The sequence below is a fragment of the Puntigrus tetrazona genome, chromosome 23, assembly GCF_018831695.1.
Source record: "Puntigrus tetrazona isolate hp1 chromosome 23, ASM1883169v1, whole genome shotgun sequence".
Lineage (NCBI taxonomy): Eukaryota > Metazoa > Chordata > Actinopteri > Cypriniformes > Cyprinidae > Puntigrus > Puntigrus tetrazona.
Window position 1 is genome coordinate 11,283,382 of NC_056721.1, and position 18,709 is coordinate 11,302,090.

Consider the following 18,709-nt stretch of genomic DNA (forward strand, 5'->3'; position numbering starts at 1 on the left):
ATCTGGTCTGTGGATGGAAAGTTTCACAAAATTGAATCTTCTTTGCTCAGATACAGACTTTAAGTAACGGGCATGTGGCGTTTCCCTCTTTCAGAAACACTCTCTGCAGAGAGAACAAACAGACTCTTTCACAACGCCTCTGTTTCTCTGTGAGAACAAAACAATCGCACGGAGGGTCATTGCTAACCGAAGCATGAATCAGCCCTGTAGATCTATTTCATGAACGCAATTAATTACTTTTAAGCATTCATATCGGTCCCACTCTTTCTTCTCCTCTATCCATCTATCTATTTAATCTATCTATCCATTGTTCTGTCATCAGGAAAAAATGATTAGGCAGGACTGAGGGAGAGCTTGAAAAAGGAGGGAGGGGGATTTATGTCATTTTTTAATTTTTGGCTGACTCAAGCACTGGGTTTGCTGAGGATGGAGTTCTGCACTCATTTGAATTGCAGAGAAAAGAGAGACCGTCATTTGCTCAAACTTCAATTTAATCCCGTTCAGAGGAGCAGGTGTTCGAAACGCTCGGAGGCTGAACACTGTCATGTTTATGTATTCAGTGTAAGTGTGTAATCTCTTCCATGTTTTAATCATTCCTTTAATGTGATTAATTTCATTGTATAATGAGCCTGTCAGGTATGATTTCGCCCTCCTTCGGGGGAAAATAAAAACATGGGATTTCTTGTTATGTTCTGTTTGCACACGCACATATTTTGAAGATGGATGAAGAGTGTTGAGTTTCAAAGCCTGTGAATCTGGAATAGACTTTATGATTCTAAGAAACAGAATACACAAAGAACTTGTCACTACAATGAAGTCAATGTTCGTAAGTGTGCATAATGTGCATACGTGTGATTACTTCAGTGACATAACTCCAAACTGGTTATAGACAGAATCTACCAGTGTTCAACGACACAAAAAGCCCTTCAATTATGTGCCACAGATCTGTCCTGAGGACTAAATGTCTGCTCTTAGACTTTTTAAGTCAGCTGGAATATTACAAGTTTTGCATTTCATATATATATATATATATATTTGTATAGAACACTGTAGAATCACCAAAGTAACACCTTCTTTAAATATTTGATACAGATCAGCTTGTGAAAAATGAATTCAGACTAATATAATAATACTAGCATTATTTTTATTTTGAACTACATAAAGAAGCTGCCACACTGTAAAATATTCTGTGCTTCTGTAGACTTCACGAAACACTGAACACTGTATTTAACTTAATTATATTTCAATGCATTTACAGTTTGGATTAACGACATTTTAAAAATATCTATTCATTTTTATTTCATGTTATTTTTGTGGTAACACTTTACAATAAGGTTAATTAGTTAACATTAGTTAACTACATTAGTTAACCTGAACTAAGATTGAACAATACTTCTAGGCCCACAGCATTTATCCGTCTATTTAGTGTTAATTCCAGCATTTACCAATGCCTTATTAAAATCACAAGTTGTGCTTGTTACCATCAGTTAATGCACCTTGAATTAACATGAACTAATACTAAACAACAGTATTTCCATTAACTAAGATGAACAAATATGAATTAATACTGTAATAAATGTCATTGTTAATTCATGTTAGTCGATACATCAACTAATGTTAACAAATGACACCTTATTGTAAAGTGTTACAATTTTTGTTAAGGATATAATTAATCTGCTTAAACAGTTTGGTTGCATGTTTGACCAATTGCAGGTTTTTGTACACTTCTGTTGTTGAATTTTGTCACAATTAGTAAATGATTGTCTTGAGATGTCAAGGTTAATGATATTTTTTTTGTTTCTATCTATCTATCTATCTATCTATCTATCTATCTATCTATCTATCTATCTATCTATCTATTTTTTGAAAGAATCTGTTTAGAGTGCGGAGGAAAAATAAAGAGAGCTAGGGAGGAGTTCTTCGAGAGGGAGGGAGACAGTAGGAGGAACAGAAGTAGCTCAACCAAATTATGTTTAGTGCGCGCACCAGATCAGGGAATATACTGAGACATAACAGACAGAGAGCATGAGAAAGACATATAGACCCACTCGGCTATTTTATTTGAAACCTGGAAGCATATGAGCGCATTTAACTTTGTAGGTAAAATGAGCTTCGACTGACAGAACGGCGCGATTTGGCAACAGTCCTTTATATTTGACATAATTTCCAAACAAAGTTACAATGGTAGACGGCGGATATCCAAAACAGATTCAGTGTCAGCACAGAAGCCGCGGACGTGGCGTGGACAGAGCATTATATGGCTTAGTTCGTGAAGAAAACTGTGGATTATATCGCAAAGCGCAATACTTTGAGTGAAGACGCGGAGCTGCCTGACGGTAAGTCAATCAATCAGCGCGTTCTGTTCGCGCGCGCCACTCAACTATGTCTGTCACTCGCGCGCTCCCTTCACGCGCTACAATGTCAAACGACTTTAATGCTGTTGAATGCATCCACATTTTTGGTTGCTGTTGCGGTCTTCATACACTTAAATAACGACCCCGATTTTCCAGTGCTTAACGATAATATAAACTAAAATGAATTAATACATATTGTAGCCTACCTTTTTTCAAAGGATCTGAGGACCAACGAGGTAAATCCCGAACGTATTTTTGATTTGGTAACCACCAACATGTATCTATTACCGTAAGCATTTCCTTACTTTAGAAACACGAAGTATGTAATAAAGATAAGAAAGACAAGAAAATGAATTAACATGTATGTACAGCAAAAAACACGTGGGGATAGAGCACTTAATTGATTACTAAATATATATGACTTAAAAATGTTCGCAAGGAAGATGTAAAATAATAGTAATTGATTGCTTATCTGTAAAAAATTATATCTACAATGACTATATATATATATATATATATATATATATATATATATATATATATATATATATATATATATATTTATATATATATATATATATTTATATATATAGTTAAAGCAATCCATGTGTTTTTGTAGCTACATGAAAACACTGATAAACAGCAAATTAACATTCCCAGAATTCCCTGTGTCACATTTAATTATAGGCTATTTTATTTAAACAGCTGGTGGTAACACTTGATATTGCTCAGTTATTTTGTGTATCTAAAGTCAAGTGTGTTACTAAAAGTGTTTTGCGTTTATGTGGATAATATTGTGCACATTTTGAATGCTCATTAAAAACTTGATGGGCTTTGTTTTATTGTTTTAGTAGTTAAAGTGGGTTGATGATGTATAGCTACAGCCACCAAAATGCCATCTTGAAATGCCTGAAACACTGTCTTCACTTTTTCTGAATTGCTGGCAATGATATAGTTGCCAGGTTGTGTCAAAATATTTCAAGTGAAGAATACGAGGTTAAGTCATAGCTGAGTTGTCAGTTCAGAGCTATCTGCAATGTTGAAACGATTAACTTTATAACACAATACAGTATAAAACGATTTCATAAAACGATTGCGCTTCGTCGCATGAGGTGTCTGTCCAGTGGATTTTGATGGCTGAGGTCAGCTGTAAAGGCCACAGTACATCCATCATCCAATGAGTTTCAGAGCGATGCTAATTGCCCCTGATGCTTTTCATTTTCCTCTTAATTAAAACTAGAAAACGCTTTACAGCCTTTCATGAGAAGCTTTAGGCTACCCATGAATGGCCGCTGAGTCACCGGACAGGTCATTGTGTCACATTTATGATTGATTGACTTATAGAGGATTTTGCAAACAGGAACTTGGGCTTAAATTAATGTATGTACAGGCTTACAAACAAAATACATGCATTAATCCGGAGAAGAAAAAACTAATACAGTGACGCTTAATTGTTCAGGATTTAGAAAAACTAAAGTAGCTATGCAATGGAACCCGGTAACACCGCAAAACTGGAATCACGGTCTTGAATAAACACGGGTGACCTGCTTTTGTTAAAACCTCACAGAGCTTTGTGAAGCTGTGGACTGAGAGAAAAACGACTAGGTTAAGCTAGTTGCCCACAGCTGTTGCAAATTTCAGCGTGTTTACCAGAGTTGGGTTAATGTGCCTCCCGGAGAACTTTGAAATCACGGACAGAATCCTGTTATAAGTAAACAAACACACAGCGTCTCTCTGTGAACCTGAGAGGTTTCAAAGTCCATTGATTCCTCATGATGTATTAGCTTATGTTTCCCTCGTTGCGTACGGCCCAGAATATTCAGAGTAAAGCAGGATAATAGGTTATGGACCTACTGCTCATATTGTTTTTGCCGTTTCGGGTGTGTTATTTACATTTTTTCTAGGTTTCAGTCTGCATCTGTTTAAACAGGCATCTAAGCGATGAGTTAATGAGTAAATGCGCAGTCATTTGCTCAAGTCATGAGTGCATGAACCAGTTTCCAAGATCTCCAGGTCTTTATTCTCACACACACCCATGCATGCATCATGTTTCTACCTACACTGAAAAGACTCTAAATTAAAAACATAAAAAAAAATTTTTGTTGCTGCATTAAACTATACTGTACAGGGTTGTAGGAATGCGGGTGTTTTTGGGAGGGACTCTGGGTTTCTGACCCCAGCACAGAACAGAAATGAAACATGAAAGGACAAACAGACAGTGGGAATGGGTTAGATAAACAAAAGCGCTAACAGATGAAAATAGGTGGATCACTCAGTCATCCTTCCTGTGGTGTGGCTGTTTTCCTGTCATTGACAAGACGTGAAATAAAGAAGCGAGACATACTTGTTTTTGGGGGTTTTTTTGCAACAGAAGTAATATTTCTTAAAAGCCAAGACTGATTGAATGATTTAGTTACGCTTCTATTTTTTTCTCTTGGCATTTGATTACTGTCCCAAAAAATAAGGCGCATAATCTGAAATATTTCTTATTTATTGTAGCTCCAACACAGCTTTTCTTGTTTTCCATTTTTTTAAAACCTCAACTTTCAAATGACTTTCAGGCTTCGATGGGAACAGAAGTGGTCTCAGACTTATTTGACCGGCGGCCAGCTACTTATATATTAAAAAGAAGACACACGAGTGATCTGCTGCCGTTAATTGACTCTTTTCAATCTCTCTATTCTTTTCTATCGTCCCTTTAAATATAGGGATGCTGCACTACACGCTAGCTTCTCCTGCTGTGAGGCATTCCTGGGAGGCGTTCATAAATTAGGGATTACTTTCCATACACGTCTTTTTCACCTAGTCCAGCAGACACACACGCACACACACAGATTCCAGTGTAGCCACATAATGCTCTGCTCTGATGTGCTGACGTACATTGATAAATTCCTTATCAGCACTTCATCAGCGCTCAGTGTGAGATCAGGCCGCTCAAACTCAGCGGCAGTAGGATTAAAGAAACCATCCTGGTCGACCATCCAAGCCTATTCTCTGTTTTCAATATGAATGCGATGTAGTCTTCGCCGCACAATTAACTCGTATATTTATATAACATATTTAAATTGCAAATTTTATTTATTACGTCATAGTGATGTCTGCAGTGCTGGAGGTAAGACTTCCCAGCATCCAGTGGGTCATAAATATATTATTGTTTTTGTTATTGCGAGAGTAGTTTTCTGATCACCTGGCAATTCTTTAAGCCCGTTATTAAGCGATTATATAGCAACTGTTGTCATCTGCTACGTTCTCAGTCAAAATTCTCATGTATTGTTACGTTTGAGGTTTTAGCAGTTTTAAAGTTCTACTAAAATACAGAAGCCATTAAAATAATAACCAATAAACCATAGTTTAGCATTAGAGACAGCAACACAACCCACTATAATGCTGACCACAAAGCCGAAAAGAAAACCCAAATTTGCCACTTTGGCAAATTTCAGTTGAAATATAATACATTTCTGAAACATTTTTATAAAACACAAACACAAACACACACAGCCGCACAAAAATCCTGGATTTGAAAAAATAAATAATTTAATAAAACATATTAGTGCTGTCAAATGATTAATGAAATAATCACATAAAATGATGAATTGCATGAAAAATGTTTTTGTTTACATTACATATGTATGTGTACATTTTCTTTTCTTTTATAGAAATATATTTCATATAGATACAAAAAAGAAATATTGAAAATACTTATGTAAATATATTTTTTAAATCTATATTGGCCCATGAGTATTTTTTACATTTATTTTAAATGTATTTCTCTGCATATATAATTGCCAAATACAATTTAATTTGTGGTCATCATTGCTCCTGTAATTTAACCAGAGATGCAATATTATAGTAAACACCTGAGGTTTTATATCACCTTCTTCAATTTTTAAATTCACTCAATTTCCAGCGTGCTTTCCTGTCTTTTTCTTGTTCACATCTTTTAGTATTTCCTCTAATTCTTCACCATATTTATTTATTTGCTGGCAAAGGGCACCTTTAGAAAGTGCTCCTTAACGGTCGTGGGCTCAAGTCCCAGCGCACCCCGTTGCTGCGCCTTGACCGTCCTTTCCTCCTGTCATATGACCCCAGCTGACACAGAGCATTTTGTGAAAGACACGGGTCTGGGAAGCATCATTTTTAAAACCCATAAGAGTCATTAAGCAGATGAGATCTGAAAGACAGTAGTTATATCTGAGCATCAACATTAAGAGTTCAGCTGCGAAGTGAAGAACCAGGTTGGGTTTGGCTAAAACTGTTGCTATTCTGTTGCTGGAATAGATTAGGAGATATCAAGGGCAGGCTGATCTGGTAGAAGGATGATATTTACGTGAAAGTCAGATACTATGAACAGCAGCGGTGAACAGAGAGAGGATACAAACTGAGAAAGGAGCAAAGGAGTGAGAGAGACAGATGAGTGCACTGCTGCTCTCCACAGTTGGCTTTCACATCCTCCAATCTCATCTCCTCTTTTTCCACTGCCCCCTTGACCTCTAAGCAGAGCACCATGGGAAACGTGAAATATTTTTAGTGTCCTTCTGATAACCAGCAGATGGAGGTTTGAAAGACAGAGAACACATCTCTGTTAGTTTTGGTGTGGTTTTGACCGGATTCTTTGATTGCACAGAGGTTGCTCTTTCATAGCTTTAAAAAAAATAAAGGTTCCCAATTCACATCAGTGCCTTTTTGTTTCCTCAAATAGCCCTTACTTTCTTGTGTGGGAGGAACATTTTCAAAATCTAAAGAACCTTTTTGTAGAACGGAAGGGTTCCATGGATGTTTATAGAACCAGAGATGCCAATAAACAAACTAGTGCTAGTGCTAAGATGGAATAATTAAAATGCAAATATTGGATCATTAGAAATGTGTAATTCACATAATTGTTACATATTACATTTTTATTTTTAAGCTGGACAAAAATTTTTAAGCTTCAAAAAAACATTTTTAAGGTGAGACACTGCAGGTGAACAGGGTAAGAAAAATAACTAATAATCATCTCCTTACTTTCCCAGATGATTGATTACATTAATAATTGCAAACAATGTTTTTGTATTACAAGTTAGTTTTAGATATGCAAATGTGTCATTATTTAATGAATGATGTTCCAATTTGCATAAATGACTAGTACAAAAACCTTTTGGAAAAAGCACAAAAATCTTCAGAATATAAACAGGAATAAAAATGTAAAGCTTGGTGCTATTGAAGTTGAGATTTATGCCTCAGTTTAGGAGAAAGAAAACACATTTTGATAACAAATAGATAGTGCTATAAAAGAAACACTTTACAGTGTCTTTTGGATGTTTTCTTTCCACTAGTCTGAAAATCTCAAACTTTGCCTGCAGTGTCTCCCCTCTGAATCAATTGTGAATAAAACAAACATTATGGTAGGTGGCTATGTTTTACAAAAAAATATTATTTCATTGTGTAGCTACACTATTTTTAGTGTAGTGTGTTTTAAGGGTTAATTAAATGTCTGTTCATTTGATCGCAGGCTCTTTCTTGATAAATCTGATCACACTGTGTGAAATTATTGCAATCCCTTTTAAAACCACAGAGAAGACGCATGTGATAATTCCAGAGAGGAGATTCCATTTGCTCTCCATGTAATTTCAACATGAGAGTTTCAACATTATCTTGTGGGCAGACCTGGCCGAGCTCTTCATGCACACATGCCCAGCAGAGCCACTTTCTGCCTGATGAATAGCCAGAGCCAGCACATGTGCATCAGAAGCATTTAAAGACCCAGAGCGTGAGAGGAGGCTCTTTCTGTAATTTCCCAGGAGGTATCAAAGTAGGTAATGGAAAGTAGTTGGGACATGCAAAGAGTGCGAACAGACGACAAACTGGACAGCAAGAGCGACTGACGGGCTTTCCGCGGGCAACGTCAAAGGAAGATCTTGCCAGGCTTTGTGTTACAATTGGAAGGATTTCATTAGGACTCTGTAACCAGCACAGCTCTGAAGTGGCTATTTCTGTTGTGAATTGATTATGCAAATGGAAGATGAAAACCACCTCTCCAGATGGATGGAGTGAGTGAGAGCAAGACTGAGTGAGTGAGGATGAATGAAGTGAATGAAATATTGCAGGTCTCGGAGACTTGGACTTGAATCAAGAGCTAATTTTGAAACAAACCGCATTCTGGTTCTATTCTTGCTAATCCTCGCATAAATCATAAACACGTTGATTGAAGGCTAAGCAGCGTGTATGAGCTAACAAACACCAAAGGAATCAAAGTATCAAAAATATCAGAGAAAACCATATAAAATAAAAATAATATATAGATTCTTTTTATATATAGTATATTAATATATATTTAGACATATATTAGTAAGAACAGCAATTATCTGAAATATAAATATTTTGCTTAATTTAATGTATTTATATAAATACATTGAATTAAAAAAAATCGAAATATATTAATTATGAATAAAAGCATTTATTCCTTTTAAAAATACATTACATATTAGTCAAATTAAAACAAAATCTGTCTGTGTGAGACTTATTAATGTAACCACACATTTTCTCCTAATAGTGGCAGCGCTCTTTGCAATAACCAACACTGTTCAACCTTTATTATCCGATGTTGTTTTCTTAAATTCTTTTGCACTTATATTTGATTTTGCATTTCCGTAATACCAGTATGCATGTACGGTAAATTGCATGCACTTTGAAAGCAATTTATAAACATTCAATAAATTAGGCAAAAAATTAAGTTTAATGTAAGTAAAAGCAAGCGTTTCTTGGGCCTTCCATTTCAGTTATATACTGTGTGTCAGAGCATAATAATTACATTTACCTTTAAAATCTGCATACTTCTCCATTTAGCCCTTAAAAGCCCTCGTCCTCCTCACCTCCCTCATCCATGCCTCAGTCATTCACCGTGTATCCAAAAGAGGGATTTAAACCATAATTGTTCCCATATCTCTTTCATATTTTGTTTTTTCAGTCTCACTGCAAATATGTTGTCTGGAGACAAAAGATGAGTAAATCCAGAGAGAATCTCACATTTGCCCTTCAGATATTCACTAATAAACTTGCCTTAGCAGCTGGTCATAATAATCCACGCAGCATCTTAATGAGAAAATCGAAGGGGTTTCTAAATGTTTTATGTAGAGGTTCCAGAAAGACAACGATTCAAAGCTGTCTGTAATAAATTCATAAACAATTTTATTATTTATGTCTGTCATTTGCATTCCTTTTGTTCCAAACCTCAAAACTAACCTCCAAACTCTGTTGAGTACATGTGTAGTTAATTTCTTACTGTTTTGGCTAAAAACACAATGATTTAACATGATGTTTTAAGCGCTGTCTCTAAAAACAGAAGCTGAGATGGAAAATTTCATTTGAGATGATATGGGAGATCGTAATGACTTCATCTGATTAGACGCCACCATTCCTTTACTGAAATAGCCAACAAAATGAATTTCATTTGGCCTAATTTTATCAAAATGATTTACAGCTGTTTGTTTAACCATTTAGACCAGATAGGGATCAGTGTTGGGATGTTTTGGATTTGCCTCTCTTGTCTGTCCTTCTCATTGTAGGTCATGAGGATGGCCTCTTGGGAAGAGAATTTGGGTCAGCCCAATCGCTCTGTGCTGGAGATGGAGGGGCCACCGGACCTGTCCAGCTCTCTCTTTAATCTCAGCAGCAGTTACGGGGGCACGGGGGCTTTTCTCTGGCTGTTTCCGTCAGAGAACATCACATGGACCACCACCAGGCCCACAATCCAGCCGGTTGCCCCTCCACGGGTACGGGACCAAGCCTTGGCCCAGGCGGAGATCGGGGTGCTGGGGTTGGTGCTTGCCCTCACCGCTCTGGGTAATGGATTCGTGCTATGGGTGTTGCTGCGCAGAAAGAAACATCACGCTCCCATGCACCTCTTCATGGTCAATCTGTGTGTGGCTGACCTGGTAGTGGCCTTCTTTCAGGTAACAGCTTCTTGAGACTATTAAAAATAATGAGCGCTTTGAAATGAGCTTAACGGTTAAGTAATCATTGACCTGAATGGAAACATATAGTGAGACTACATTTATTTAAATGCAGTTGAAATATCAGACGTGGGAGAAATGTTGTGTCAGCAGAGAAGTTCTAGATATTCTAAGGGTTGCATGATTCATTGAAAAAAAAAAGAAAAAAGAAATCGTGATAGGGGTTGAGTGAATATAAGATTTCGATAACTGCAATATAATAGGAGTGAAGCGTGGTACGGTTTTGAAAAAAGCTAATGAATTAAACATACATAATGAAATAAGCTGAAATAAAAGTAGTAGTAGTAGTAGTATCAGTAGTAGCGGTTGCATTTATTTTTTAAGATGCTGTCCCTAACTTTATTTTTGGTGAAAAATCATCCAAAATTAATATTTGAAAACGTACATAACCAGCCAGTGTTCAAAACTATTGCCTTACTTTAGCCCGATTCACAATGGTTTGCTCATAATAATGATTTCTAATTTGAGTGGTAGGGGTAGATTTTTGTGGGAAATTCGAGCATGCCACTGCGTCATTACGTCACGTCTGTAAACATGAAGAACTAGTCAAGTACAGGCTGTCGTCTCATTCAGCTGAGGATCCTGCAGGTGCATGCACGTTGTTTAATTATAGCCTATTCTTACATCAGCTGGAATAAATAAATGTCAATAAATAATTTTGATTAAAAAAAAATTTTATGCAAATTGGTGCTGATGGAGGTGGAGGTTTGCAATCTCGCTGGCTGTAGAATCAGCAAAGGCCAAGGCCAGTTTGTGTCATGACGTGACAGCTTGTAAAAGGACCTGTCAGTCTGCACCATCTAGAGCTTCATGACTGAAATAGATATATGTAGATCTGTCACAGATGGAGTTGTGGTTACTTAAATGTGGCTTGCTTAGTTGGGGATAATTCATTTCTGGCAATACCGTCGACTTAATTGCACAGATGCTTTCTGAACCAAACTGATCTGGAGTCAATGAAGAACTTCTGAACATTTAGTATTTACTATTGTCCTCTCGCATTATCGACACACTATTGTCCTGTTTAATACTGTTAAACAATGAGTATTGACACAATCAGTACTGTATAAAGCGCCGTATGAATAAAGGTGACTTTTGTCCCCAGGTGCTGCCACAGCTGGTGTGGGACATCACAGAGCACTTCCAGGGCCCTGACGCTCTGTGCCGCTCCGTCAAGTATTTGCAAATTGTCGGGATGTTCGCATCCTCCTACATGATTGTTGCCATGACCGTGGATCGGCACTATGCCATCTGCTGCCCCCTGCAAGCGTATCGAGGAGGTGCGCCCTCCCGCTGGAACACCCCCATTATGGTTGCCTGGGGCCTGGCTCTTGTGCTCAGTTTGCCACAGGTAAACAGTAAACAGTCTAAATTGTGATTGGCTCTATTTTGTCGAGCTCATGACGGTCTCCTTGTTTGCACGCAGGTGTTTATCTTCTCGCGGTCAGAGGTGTCCCCCGGGGTGTACGAATGCTGGGGCCACTTTGCTGAGCCATGGGGTCTCAAAGCATACGTCACCTGGATGACTGTGGCTGTATTTGTATTGCCAGCCTTTATCATCACTGTCTGTCAGGTATATCCAGCTTCATTTCTTTTTAATCTCTCACTATCTCCACTATTTGTTTTAATTACATGTATTGCTTTGACATCTCTTGTCTAACAATGCGTCATAGCATAGGAACATGATGTATACTATGCAAATGTCAAAGACTTGGCATGTTTAACGGGAATTAGATGCACTGCAGAGAACAGCTTGATGGCTGTGCTAGTGCCGGGTGAAATTCAGCATTTAATAATTGGCTCCAATTCTTGAGGTGGATGTTGAATTTGAATGACAGGAAGAGGAATTTAGTTAATTGCAATTCAAAAAAAATTCACTGTAACGCCACAGAGGAATTTCCATAGACCAAAACAAGTTTGGCTTCCTTTTTACTTATTTTTCAATGCCATGATCATCGGTTTGACTCCCAGAACTCATGAACCGATAAAGTGTATACCTTGAATACAACACATACATCGCTCGCCAAATGCATGAATGTAAATGACGTACGCAAAAGCTTCACATTAAAATTTTAACAGTGTCCAGCAAAGGTTGCCATGTATCATTTTTTTCAGACTAGCTTTTGATTTTTTCTAGTGTAAGGCTATTGAGAATCTATGTATTTGGAAAGTTACAAAAACTATTTTGTCCAAATATATAGTAAATGCATTGTAATGTTAAAAAAATGTTAGTAATGTAAGTAAGTAATGTATTTGGTTAAAATTAGCTGTAAATGTTTAACATCACATTATACAGTGTCATTTACTGTGAAAACAGTAAATGGACATTCACAAAAGTTCTGTAACAAATCTCACACTGTATGATTGTAATTCATGTATGTTAAATTTTTTTTCTTTTATCAGTAATTTACATTGAGCTAGATAGGGTTATAGGGTATTTTTCAAATCCATTTTCTGTTCTTAGTTAATGTTTACAACATTATTCTTAATGCCATATGTGACCCTGTACACAATCTAACAAAATGATTTCCTCAATATATTAAGCATATTTATTAGACGTTAAATACTTCCAAAACGGACAAAAATGTTAACTTTTCCATACAGCACCATACATTGTCCACCGCACATTACTACACTTGCCATTTAATTCAGTTTCAATCAAATGTACAGTTCTGAGTGTTTCTTAAACTGTATTCAAAAAGTATTCTTAGTTCAGTTCTAAATGACACACAACTCATTTAGTAGGAGCACGTGTACAGTGATGTCTCTCTTTTTCACCTCAGGTTCGCATCTTCAGAGAAATCCATGACAATATCTACCTGAAGTCGGAGCGGGTGGTGACTGCAGAATTTAAGAGGAACTCTGTGTTCTTCCACTTTGCTCAGCGGGAAGGGGGCAGGGGAAGGAGCCGAGAGAGAAACAGGCAGAGCAGACACAGCCACCATGCTGACAGTGGTCTTGTTCAAGCTCACTGCAGCCCCTCACATCACGCGGGAGAGGAAGCGTCCGCCTCCTCGGGTCTTTACGATAGCTACTCTCATACTCTACCCTGTAGGAGCTCTATTTGCGAGCCCTGTCTTAGGCCACGCCCCTCAACAGACAGCCCCTCCCCTTCCGTCCGAACTCACATGCAAAGCACTCCCAGACACCTCTCAGACCCCTCCCATTCTCAATCATTATCAGCCAATAGCGTGTGTGCATTGACTGGACACCCAAATAGCTCTGGAGCTTCTGAACTGTGGCCAGATGTGCTTCCAGATGCTTTTCCCCTTCCGACAGACTATTCGCATCCGCCGCCTCTCCCCGGTGTTACTAAGGCCATGTCTAAAACAGTGAGGATGACTCTTGTCATTGTGCTGGTCTACACCGTCTGCTGGTGTCCTTTCTTTATTGTTCAGTTATGGGCAGCCTGGGACCCCAACCCACCAAACCAAGGTCAGATTTGAAGCAAACGGATGCTAAAACAGTATGATGTGTTATTAAATAGGTTCATATCATAATAATAAATAGGCAATACATTTTTTTCATATACAGATAAGACTAGTTTGTGCATGTACATTATCTTAGCCAGAGAATTTTTTTCAGGGTGCATCAAATATATAAAGAAATAATACTTTTATTCTACACGGATTAATTTGATCAAAAGTGACAGTAGAGACATTTATAACGATAAATAAACGTGGAATCATCAAAGCTCCTGAAAAATGTATAACACATTTTCAGAAAAATATTAAGCAGCAACTATCAACATTGATAATAATAACAAATGTTTCTTGAGCAGCAAGTCAGCATGATTCCTAAAGGATCGTGTGTCACTGAAGACTGGAGTAATGATGCTGAATTTCGGCTTGGCCATCAGCAGGGTGGTGTTCGTAACTAAACAAGCAGCACATTCTCCAGGAATCTCTCAAAAACAGAGATGCCCGTTCTTGGAAATCTACCTTCCAGCAGAGTTTTGTTCCAAGTGCAATCAAAAACACATGAATCGGTTCATCAGGGTCTTCAAGGTTGCTTGGAAATTGCAGGCAGGTGTGTTAGAGCTTGGCTGGAACTGAAGTCTGCAGGAGGGGAGATCTCCAGGACCAGAAATAATCAATCATGTTTTCACCGTGTCCCCGTTTTTTATCGTCCTGTTCTTTATATAACTGTCTCCTGCTTTCTTTTGCCTTAACACATAGAAAAACAAACACCTGCTCGCTCACCTGAGTGTTGGGTAATCTCATTGGTATTTACACCCTTGTATTAGACTGGACTTTCTGCACAGTTTGACCAGCCACCTGGCAACCAAATCACTATGAAAACGGCGCAAACTTACTTTTTTTCCCTCCCAAAGTAAACCTAAATTTGAGTTCTATATGGCTTACATTATTATTTTTATATGCATTGTTTATATGCACCTATATGCATTGATTTTACTATATATTATCATTAAAAAGTTTGGGTTTGAAAAAAAAAGGAAAAAGAATGATTTCTGAAGTCTCAGGTGATACTAAAAACTGGAGTAATAATACGGAAAATTCATCTTTGTCAATACTTTAAATTTAAATTGTAATAATATTTCACAATTTCTATTTTAATGTGTTAGTAATCAGATAAATGCAGCCTTATTGAACATAAGCGACTTTTTAAAGGAAAAAGTTGTCAAATTCAAACATTCAACCAAATACACTGAAAAAAATGATTCATTGAATTTATTTTTTTAAGGCAAGGAGTTGCAATCAATTTATTGTAGTAACATTTAAATGCTGACTAACTTTCAACTAAATTTATTTAAGTGTAAATTGTTTGCAACCTATTACCTCAAAAAAAATTCAGTGTGTTAATTTCCACTTTTCCTTGTAGAAATCTATGGCATTTAACTGTGTTATCAGTTACAGCAGATGTTTAAATAATAATATATGGATATAGAAACTTCTTCAAAATATTATTTTTGCTCAAAATGTTTTTGTCACTAAGCAAGCTCAAGACTTTCAACTGATAGATGATAAAAACACACATATTATTCAAGCAAAGATTACTATAAAACACTTTACAGTAACTGCACACTATAAATCATTAGTTAAACATTAGCAAATAGTCCATTTATACTTCATAAAGCATTGTTCCAACATTAATAAGCATTAGTAAGTAGCTTATAAATACAGTTATAAATGTTTTGTTCTTGAGCATAACTATAATGTTTTTTAAATTGTATTTTCATACTTTATAGACAATGAATTTTGAATTTCTAAATGTTTACATTATTTACAAACCAAATATTTAGTAGTTGTCAGTGGTTCATAAGATCATTTAGAAAGTAAATGATTGATAAACTATTTAAATGTACATATGTAAATCTTATTATTTAGACACATGATAATAGTTGCTTTATTAACACATATTCCTTCTGTAATTTATGATTAAGTCAGGTAGTTACAAAACGTTTAATAGATGCCACTTTTTGTGAGCTCATCTAAAGTGAGGACTGTTTATACCTTGTAAAGCATTTACAAAGGAGAACTAAAGGCTTATTTATTTTCCAAACAGAAAAGTTAATCACAGCACAGAGGGATACAAAATCCTACCACTCATGCACTTGATAAAAAAAAGTATACAGTTGTACGGTTTTAATTTTTTGCTTATTAGTTTCAGTGTTTGCTTATTAGTTTTTCTGTTAGGAAGATAACTGAGCCTTTAAATCTCCTTGGTAAGAGATATGATTATAAATCAAGAACAAGGCATTTATAGATGTTTTTTTAAACTGCTTACTAATGACTATTATTGCTAGGACAATGCTTTATAAAGGATGTACTGACGATTTATTAATTATTACTTATATGATTCAAAGTGTGCTGTTATTGTAAAGTGTGGCAGTACAGTAGAGCTGTCAATGCAGTGATAAATGCAAAGTATGATTTCCTCTCCTTTCTCTCTCTTGCAGGGGCTGCTTTCACTATCCTGATGCTTCTAGCCAGTCTAAACTCCTGCACTAACCCATGGATCTACACAGCCTTCTCCAACAGTGTGTCCCGTGAACTGCTCGCACTGCTGCGCTGCCACACCGGACCCCCACGACGAGGCTCGCTGCCGGACGACTCAACCACGACTCACACATCAACCAACACCAAGGACTCCATATACTGAGCTCTGGCCTGACTGTACTGTATACACACACACACACACACACACATACACGGCAAACACAGACGGGTTAGGGCCTAGACCCACATGCTGAGGATATAATAGACCAGCAGGGCTCTTAAACACCTTTGTAGTATTTAAAATGGCAAATGGGATGCCCTGCGATCTTCATGGACAAGTGCCAATGGCACAAATGTGCTAAAAGTGTGCCGTTTGGTACAAGACTGGGGCAAAGTCCTGGCTGGCTTCTTTAGATTCAGGTACATGGCGGTTACACAATCTGAAAGGCAGATACTGATCTGTCATCAACAGCGTTACATCAATAACAAAGACAAAATTGCATTGCCATACCCAGTGCATTTTACAGACAGCTGTCCATTCAGTTACGTGATAGCAGACTGGAGAGATGAATCAAGAGGAAGGTTAGGAAGAAAAGGATCGGAGGTCTCCCATTCTTCTCCGGTTTTCTTTCATGGATGGTTTTCATAGATTAGGGTTGCAGGATTACATCTATCAGACTTTACAGTATAAAGTAAGTGTGGAAAATGCGATAGTAGGAAGAGAAAAAAGGATGTGAACAATGCATACGGAATGGACAAAGGTTATCTGGCTGTACTCCGGACAGCTTGCGGCAAGATGCTGCAAATGAGAGCCTCAGAAGTCCAATACCAGCAAAAATGTTAGGAAAATATCAGCCTGACTGTGCCAATCAAACACAGTGGAAACTTAGTGACTTTCCGAATCATATTTAATCTATTTATCAAATGTAAAGCGTTCAGAAGACACTGTGAATTTATTTGGTCTACAGTATTAGCTCTTAAATGATTAAAAGCGCTGGCAGTGGACAGAAATCTACATGTGACTAATGCAGAAGGAAATCTCATGTTCTGTCATTTTTGTGGGTTAATGTACCAAAACAAAGACATAACACACAGTTTAGAAGCTGGTAAGTGTGTAATGCATTTCAGTACAACCGATACTATGTACATATCCTCGCAGTCCTGGAGAATCAGTGGAAAAAATTATATTTTATTTTTTTCTATTTATTTGGGTGAGAAAAAACTTTTCTTTTTTTTTTTTTTTTTTTTTTTTTTACAAAAGAAACAGGTTGAAGGTAAACGAACAGCAATATACAGGTCAATTTCCAATCTATATAATAAGTAGCAAAATTTTAAAAGCAACCGTCACAGTTGAAATCTCTATTATGTATATATGTACACACTAATCACTCGTTAATTTGTCACTCTTTTAGCTCTACCTCTAGTATTTGCTTGATTTTTGTGTTACATTTTTTTCTCATCTGGAATCAGGGGACCATTCACATGCTTCAGAGTAACTTATTTGTACAGAGAATATAATAAATATAATAAAGAAGTGTTGAAGGTTTAAGAAAAACAAAATATTACATTGCAACTTAAGCGCCTTATTATTAAAAAAGTATTATATATACAGTATGTACATGTATGTTTCTAACACCCAGACTCTTGAGGTACTTCGGTCAGTGCAATTTAGAGTTCAGTAGTGTCTGTAGTAGTTTTAGGAGGCTACACGTCTGCTTGCTTTAATCCCACCACCGCAAATTATTATTATAAACACGTATTTCAATCATAAATTCGTTCTGGAAGTCCATAGCTTGCTTAATGTTAGTTTGATAAAAAAAAAAATGTATTCTCATTTTAGGAAATTGTTTTGAAATACATTGACTTCCTCCTCGATGAAAAATGGATTGAAATTCTTGCTATTTGGAAATGCATTATAAAAAAATTTCCCCATTTAACATAAAAACCAACAAATCACATGATTTCCATGAACAATCAGTCTTGACTGGGACAGAGATACTGTTTATCAATATAATACTGTCCAACAGTGTACCATGACCAGAGTTAACTGTAAACTACTAACCATTAGATATTAGTAAGAATAGTGATCAGATATTGGAAACGTTGAGAAAACTAACTGCTAGTGACCTTTTTTGTTATACTCAATGCATAATGATGAATAATCATAAAATTATTTCGCACACATTTAATTGACAAGATGTGCAGTACCTAAAATATGATAAACATTGTAATAAATTATTTTTATATCGATTTGTTGTTCTATATTTTGGTCCTTATTTTCTTAAAGTCAAAACAGGACATACATCACCTTTGTGACAACTGCAGAAAATGTTTTTCACATCTATTTTTTGATGCAAGGCGGTGCACAACAAAGTCGGGTTTACATCCCTTACATAAACTGAGTCTA

The 18,709-nt window shown here is 36.7% G+C and overlaps 1 protein-coding gene across 2 annotated transcripts; it reads left to right on the forward strand.

Annotated features, from left to right (window-relative positions):
- The first annotated feature begins 1,949 nt into the window (after positions 1-1,949).
- Positions 1,950-18,552, forward strand: avpr2ab (arginine vasopressin receptor 2a, duplicate b). Of its 2 annotated transcripts, none has more exons than XM_043224071.1 (6): positions 1,950-2,336; positions 7,843-10,282; positions 11,448-11,693; positions 11,769-11,915; positions 13,126-13,777; positions 16,263-18,552. In XM_043224071.1, the coding sequence occupies exons 2-6, from the start codon at positions 9,899-9,901 to the stop codon at positions 16,463-16,465; spliced, it is 1,632 nt and encodes a 543-aa protein (XP_043080006.1). In that variant the 5' UTR covers positions 1,950-2,336; positions 7,843-9,898; the 3' UTR covers positions 16,466-18,552. The 2 variants fall into 2 exon arrangements, with proteins under 2 accessions (XP_043080006.1, XP_043080005.1); XM_043224070.1 differs by having other exon boundaries at positions 1,951-2,336; positions 9,896-10,282.
- The last annotated feature ends 157 nt before the right edge of the window (positions 18,553-18,709 follow it).